The sequence below is a fragment of the Anarrhichthys ocellatus genome, unplaced genomic scaffold (assembly GCF_004355925.1).
Source record: "Anarrhichthys ocellatus isolate YVR2014 unplaced genomic scaffold, GSC_Weel_1.0 scaffold8, whole genome shotgun sequence".
NCBI classification, from domain to species: domain Eukaryota; kingdom Metazoa; phylum Chordata; class Actinopteri; order Perciformes; family Anarhichadidae; genus Anarrhichthys; species Anarrhichthys ocellatus.
Genome location: NW_022280038.1, coordinates 11261188 through 11268074, shown reverse-complemented (window position 1 = coordinate 11268074; position 6887 = coordinate 11261188). Strand labels below are relative to the sequence as shown.

At 37.5% G+C, this 6887-nt stretch overlaps 2 protein-coding genes across 2 annotated transcripts in view; both read right to left on the bottom strand.

Annotated features, from left to right (window-relative positions):
* The window catches only part of LOC116384021 (ras-related protein Rab-11A), a 9373-nt gene extending 6865 nt beyond the window's left edge, over positions 1 to 2508 (bottom strand). The window contains exon 1 of the mRNA XM_031848297.1: positions 2345 to 2508. Within this exon, the coding sequence (XP_031704157.1) occupies positions 2345 to 2384 (40 nt within the window). The 5' untranslated portion in view covers positions 2385 to 2508. The remainder of the gene's footprint in view (positions 1 to 2344) is intronic.
* Positions 2509 to 3944: 1436 nt separating this feature from the next.
* Positions 3945 to 6887, bottom strand: part of LOC116384279 (uncharacterized) — a 3604-nt gene continuing 661 nt past the window's right edge. The window contains exons 2-5 of the mRNA XM_031848784.1: positions 6295 to 6384; positions 6004 to 6169; positions 5196 to 5438; positions 3945 to 4571 (exon numbers count right to left, since the gene is read on the bottom strand). Coding sequence (XP_031704644.1) covers positions 3945 to 4571; positions 5196 to 5438; positions 6004 to 6169; positions 6295 to 6384 — 1126 coding nt within the window. The remainder of the gene's footprint in view (positions 4572 to 5195; positions 5439 to 6003; positions 6170 to 6294; positions 6385 to 6887) is intronic.

Here is a 6887-nt window from a genome sequence, read left to right as displayed (position 1 = left end):
CACACACACACACACACACACACACACACACACACACACACACACACGTGTTTTCCAAAATCCTCAAAGATATTCAGTTCAGTGTCACCGAGGAGGAAAGAAACCAGAAAATATTCACATTTAAGAAGCTGGAATCAGATAATTTTTACCTTTTTTTTATCCCTAGAAAAATGACTGAAACTGATTAATGAAAATAGTCAGCGATACCTGAAGCTGCCAACTAATGGATGACTCGTCGCAGCTCTATATCTGTGAGGAGTTTATTTATCTTATGAGTCATTGAATCTTTGTAGTTCAACATATTCTAACATTTCTCGGATCAATCGATGATGAAAGTGGAGATTAGTCCAAAGTGTTAGTGGTGCAATTACAACTTATTATACAGTATTGCATACTCGCGTTACGTGATATTTTAATACTCAAACACTGTTTCAACATATTTCGACTTAATGCTCTTTTAAACTTAATATTACCACATGTTTTTAGTAATTTCACTTTCATTATTTCTTGTAGTTGCCAGAATATCTTGAAGTTTTTCAACCTGTATTTGTTTGGGTGTAAAGTATTCTTTCACGTATTTACTTCCAACCATTATGAGGATCTGTACCGGATCATATCTAACCTGCAGGTCTGTGTTCATGCAGTTCATTGGTTGTATTTAGTCGTTTAAGACACCATAGAAATGTATTTGTTATTCTGTATATCAGTGTTTGTAAACGACATACAGTACAAATACCTGAAGCTACTCATAGTACCAGTGGTTGAAAGTAACTAAATACATTTATTCAAGTACATCTTTGGGGTTTGTTTCCTTAAGTATTTAAATTGTATGCAACTTTATACTTCTACATCTCAGAGGCAGATCTTGTACTTTTTACTCTACTACTGTCTGACAGCTTTAGTTACTTCTCAGATCGACATTTTACAAACAAACCATGTGACCAGTTTATGAAATATGATGACTGACTCTATCCATCAGTATATTAAATATTTAAAATGTGCTCCCTCAGCTGCTACATTACAAAGCATCATCAATAATATTCCAATAATATGATAATAATACAACACTCTGGAAGGGATACTTCTGCAAATACTTTGGAATTCTTACTTCAGTCAGATATTAAAAGGCAGGATGTTTACAGAGTATATAAATACACTATAATACTACTACTTTTACTTAAGTAACAGTTCTGAACACCAGTAAGATAATATCGTAAGATTGTACACAGAATGCAAAACATGAAATATAAAACATGTACGTTAGCTGCAAGTCAGATAATTTTTCAGATATTAGAATAACAAAGAGTTTTTTACTACCCAACTATAATTCATAATTTACTAATAACTTCATAATTACGTTATTCCACAAACAAGGTGAAGTCTCACCTCAACGCTACTGGAATGCAGACAGACAGCAGCTTGTTTACACTCAGTGTGTGTCAGACCGAAGCCTCGGTGCAGTTAATCAATCAACACCTTCACTCTGGTGTTTGTTTGGTTAAATCTTTACACTATTGTTTAGTTAGTTTATTTAATATTATTATATTTCATTGTATATATTGTGCTTTTTTTTTTTTTTTTTACATATAATTGTACTCTGTTATGCTTATTGTATATATTGTGCATTTGATATTTAATATTTTTACTCTATTTGTATTTACCTGTACCATAATTGTTGTATTACTTTGCATCTTATTGTATATTTAATATGTTTTACTCTGCTATTTGTATTGCTTTACTTGTATCTATAAATGCTGCTGTAGCGAAAACATTTCCCCTTGTGGGATTAATAAAGTAAATATCTATATCTATATAATAAATAAATGCTAACACTCGGTGTAGCTTAGTTAGCTTTTATTTTATTGTATATTTTAGCGTCATTAATTATCATATCCGCTTTATTGGCTCCTGTGAAGATAAATAATGTGATAACGGTTTACGTGAGGTGTGAGGTGTGTCCGACGTGATGCTGGTCCGCACCCACTGATAGCGAGCTAGCATCGAGCTAATATCGAGCTAACTAGCTGCTAACGTTAGCCGATGCTCAAGACGCCCCGTCTTTTCATAACGATAACTAAACGTAACGTGACGTAATCCGCTGCTGATTTCACGTCCGCTGTTTAGCGGAGGGTTGTTGTGAGTCACATAACTTGTTTAACCGTGTTGACATTTCGCAGAAAGGCTCGGTGAAAACAAAGCAATTAAGAGCACAAAGGTTTGACGGTCGGCTACGTTAGCATTAGCATAGTCAGTTCATATAGCTGGCCTGGTTAGCATGTCAGCTAACAGCTAACAGGACTGGAGAGCTGCAACAATAGCGAGAAAAAAAAGCTTTTGTTTTTACCTTTGAACAAATAATCATACTCGTCATCTCTAGTGCCCATCGTCTTAGTGGTAAATGGTTATTAGTCCAAGATTTAATGTGATTTAATGAAAGGAAGGCGATCTACTTCCAACGGGAATCTGTTTGGGAGCCGCACTTCCGCAATGTCTTCTTCGACGTTTTCTTTTCCAGCAGCACACGAAGACGACTGTGACATCTAGTGGATGGAAGATGGAGCTTTTGGCTTTACACGCTGTATCTATTTAAATCTGCTTTTAACCTGTAAAGTCAGTTATGTATGTTTTTTCTTTTTTTTTCCGTGTTGTTATGATGTCATCTATTTTGTTTTTATTGTAATTACTTCTATTGTTTCTGTTTTTGCCATGTAAAGTATCTTTGAGTACCTTTTACAGTGCTATACAAATAAAATGTATTATTATTATTATTAACCATAGAGTGTATATCCAGTTTAATAAACAATAAATGAAGATCTTAACCTACAGTAATTTATCGTAATTTATTAGTTGAGTTGTATTATGTGTGAATTATATGAATCAGAAAAAAAAATCTCTACAACTACGATTTATATTTCATGTTACAACTTTTGCATTTTGTTTTATGATCATGCTAGTATTCAGATATTTTACTTAAGTAAAAGTAATAGAGTGTAAAGATACTCTGTTACAAATACATTTGTGTATTCACTTCACAATCTCACTTATATGCGAGTACTAAAGTATTAGAATCACAACGTACTTAAAGTATTAAAGTGAAATTCCCATTAGGCAGAATGGTCTCTTCCAGGGAGATATATTATAATCATATTATTGAAATGTTATATTATACTGCTATTAGTACTGCTGCAGCATTTTAATCTAACAGCGGGTGGAGCACATTTTAACTACTTTATATGCTGTATATATAATAATTCAATAGTAATAATTTAATCTGTTGCACAACAGTGTCTTATTTTATAAACTGATCACGTTTTTGTAAAATCGTTGATCTGAGAAGTAACTAAAGCTGTCAGAGGAATGTAGTGGAGTAGAAGTAAAAAAGATGCATCACATGGAAATACTCAAGTACAAATTTGAGGTACATTTACTTTGCTTAAGTACAGTTTACTTGATTAAATGTACTTTACAGGGAAGCACAGTAACTGTCAAAAGTCCTTAACAGTTAGAGTACAAATATATATATATATATATATATATATATACAGTATATATATATAAATAACAGTTAGAGTACAAATATATAGATTTGAATTTGAATTTGTTTGAATTTAAAGATGGCAAAATACACAAATAACAAATAACTGAACCACCTACAATTACTGCAATACTACTATTACTACTACTTCTAATAATAATAATAACAATAATAATAATAATAACTTAAAAAAATTACAATAAAAATTATAGAAAAAATGTCTTCATTTTGTTTATTACAAAACATTTAAAATTTAAATTTCTGTCTCAGTGAACAAAATATCAAAACAGTCGTTGAGTCCTTTTTTATTTTTTGTAATCAGGAAATAAGTTCTTCCACTGCCAACAGAAAGAAGAGGACAGACGTTAAATTACATATTTTATGCTTTCAATAACATCAACATGTCTGATTATTGGTTCTGACTTGCATTTTTACCCCAGGTGGACTTGGACTTCTTGTTCTTCACATCCTTCAGAGACTCGTACGTGTTTCTCTGGACGGCATTGGCCTGACCTGGGATCTGCTCATAGGTGTTATCGGGCAGCCCGGCAGGCGTTGGCCTCCGGGGAACCTCGGAGTACATGACGTCTCCCTGCTGAGCCGAACCCCCACTAGACCCCGTCGAGGTCTGGTACAGCGGGTTGGACTGCAACACTACCACGCCCTGCTGCTCTGACCTGGAGCTGTCTCTGGGATCGGAGAGGGAGTAGGTGAGACAGGTGGTCCTCTTCAGAGGAGTGGGTGAGTGAGATGTTAAGGAGGGTCTACTGAACTGGTTCGAGTACGCCGCCGCCTCCTCCTCCTCCTCCTCCATGCTGCTGTGGTTCAACATCGGTAGAGATTTTGTCCTGATCTCGGGATAGCTGGTGTGAGCGGCGTTGAATGAGTCTCTCTCAGACATTAGTGCTGGGTTTGTGTTTCCTCGGACTCCCTCTGGTCCTCTTGGGTCGGTCTGGGTTTGGGATGTTGTGACGGGCAAAGATCCACTCAGGGAGAAGCCCAGAGGAAGGCCTCTCTTTGGTACTGGAGGAACACCCTGAAAGACATGACACCAGAACACTTTGATTCATGGATGAAAAAACAATCTCTCCACATGGTCCATTAGTAGCTGCTGGTATCACATGATCTTCTTCAGCTGACGGAGGATTCTTAAAGGATTGTCTTATTGTGAACAAGCAAAAGCTGCAATGCTCAATGCCATTAGAACAGAATGGAAGTAGAACCACAGACTGTCTATAAGAAGTGGACGTATCATCATCACCTCACCCATTGTAGACTACATGGTTTTGAAGCCTTGAGTTCTGGATTTTGGAGGTTGCCATCTTGGTTTGTTGACACAAGAGGGTGGAGCTAAGTACAACTAAACGCTGAAGAAGACATTTTTAGGACCCAAATTTTTTCATGAAGTGAAAACACTATCCTGCTACATTCATTTGAATGGGACTGTGCTTTTGAATCCCATTTTATTCCTGTGCTCAATACCTTCTGACGCAGTTTTACTTCAGTGAAATATCAGAATATTTCTTCCACCACTGCAGAGGTGTCTGAAAAACACCTTTTGATGAAGTTACAGAACTCTAAATGTGTTTTTGCATGCAACACAATTCCTCAACAAACAAACATTTATGCTTGAATCCATCAGTTGTCACTTCCCTCATACCTGTGAGAGGGACATTGTGTCTACAGACACCGTCCCCGTCAGCTTTCTGCCTTTGGATTTGAGCGGCAGTGCAGGCTGATGAAGTGTCGGAGCGTCATTTTGCCGCTGAATCCTCCGGTTTTTGCCCGGGTCGCTGTGAGGATCATGTTTCTGGTCCCACAGAGTCCGCAGAGCTTGAACACTCAGGCTGGGCTTCATTTTGCTGTTGTAATTCACCACATCATACAGTTCGCCTGTGTCTACCTGAAAATAACAAGCAGCCTTATTGTCTCCTCACAATGTAAATGATGTTGGTGCCAGTCAAATTAAAACCGGCTGTAACGGCCCCTCAGACGTAGAAGCGTATTGTTTTGAAGGGCATTAACCGGCCAAACCCTGTGTTATGTTTTAATGTCTGATGTTATAATATAAAACTACCGTCATTAAAATGACAGACCTGCGTTACATTAGAATGAACAAACTTAAATACAAATGCAATCTTTAGGAAAGAATGTGCATCAAGTGAATTACAAATGATCTGGCACACAAAAGGACGAAGAAGTGCCTCTTCAGTTATTTCAAGGCAACAGATCAACACTTGAAAAAAACATGATAAACTTACAATTTATGTAATTTGAATATTGTGTCAAAATAGATTTATTTAGATGTATTTTTTGCTTGTTTCTGTTGACAAGAATTCTTTAAAAAAAAATTGCATTTAATATTGCTGGAGAACAAAGTTATTTCACCTAAAACTACATTTCCTGTCAACTGCACGTAACGTTTTACAGTGTGAACATGTATTCCTTCAGGTAAAGACCCTCCTCACCTCCAACCAACAGGAGGTCAGGTATTCTCCAAAGGGCTGGATGGGGCTGACTCTGTGATGCTCGATCAGCTCAACGAGACCTCCGTGTGTCCGACAGTCTCCTGATATCACGAACTCTCCGTCTGGATTCTGGGTGATGACGAAATGGCGGCACCTGTCGTGGCCCCTTTTTTTTTTTTTTTTTGGGAGAGAAAAGCAAAAGCAACGACCAGTGAGATGAATCGGAAAAGGCCAGCAAAAGATGCGACCGAACAGGGTGGAACAGACTAGTATTGTTTATTTTTTGCTCACTTGTAGGACAGGATGTAGCCGATGGCTTTGTCACTGAGGCGGATGAGAAAACAGCCCGGAGCTTTATCTCTCAGTAGATCTTCCGTGTCCCTGAAGGCCGAGAGAGAGGCGGAACCGATTAAACAAATTAGTCTTAAAATATCTCCGTCATGTCATGAAACCTCTGCTTTCTGTGAGTGATGTGCGTGAGAGGGATCGAAAAAAGAAAAAAGAGATACAAGCTGAACAAGTGATGATACCTCAATTCATGTTTCACCCAGAGTCTTTGATCCTGTCCAGTAAATTGATTTATTAGCTTTTATATCTGAAGAAGACTATCGCAGGTTTCAAGCGGTGATTATAAATTATGGTCTTAGTGCACTCAGATGTCATGCATACAGCCTGATATGATGATCAGTAGCTTGTGGTGGCTAATGTTAGCAAACTTCAGGTTGATATTGGTGTGAAACTGACATTAAAGTGACTGTGAGGAACCTTTAACTGGTCCTGAACCAGTCTCAGTGTTGTCTCAGAGACCGGTCCACCGTGGACAGACCCAGATCCTCTAGCAGAGACCGGTCCACCGTGGACAGACCCAGATCCTCCAGCAGAGA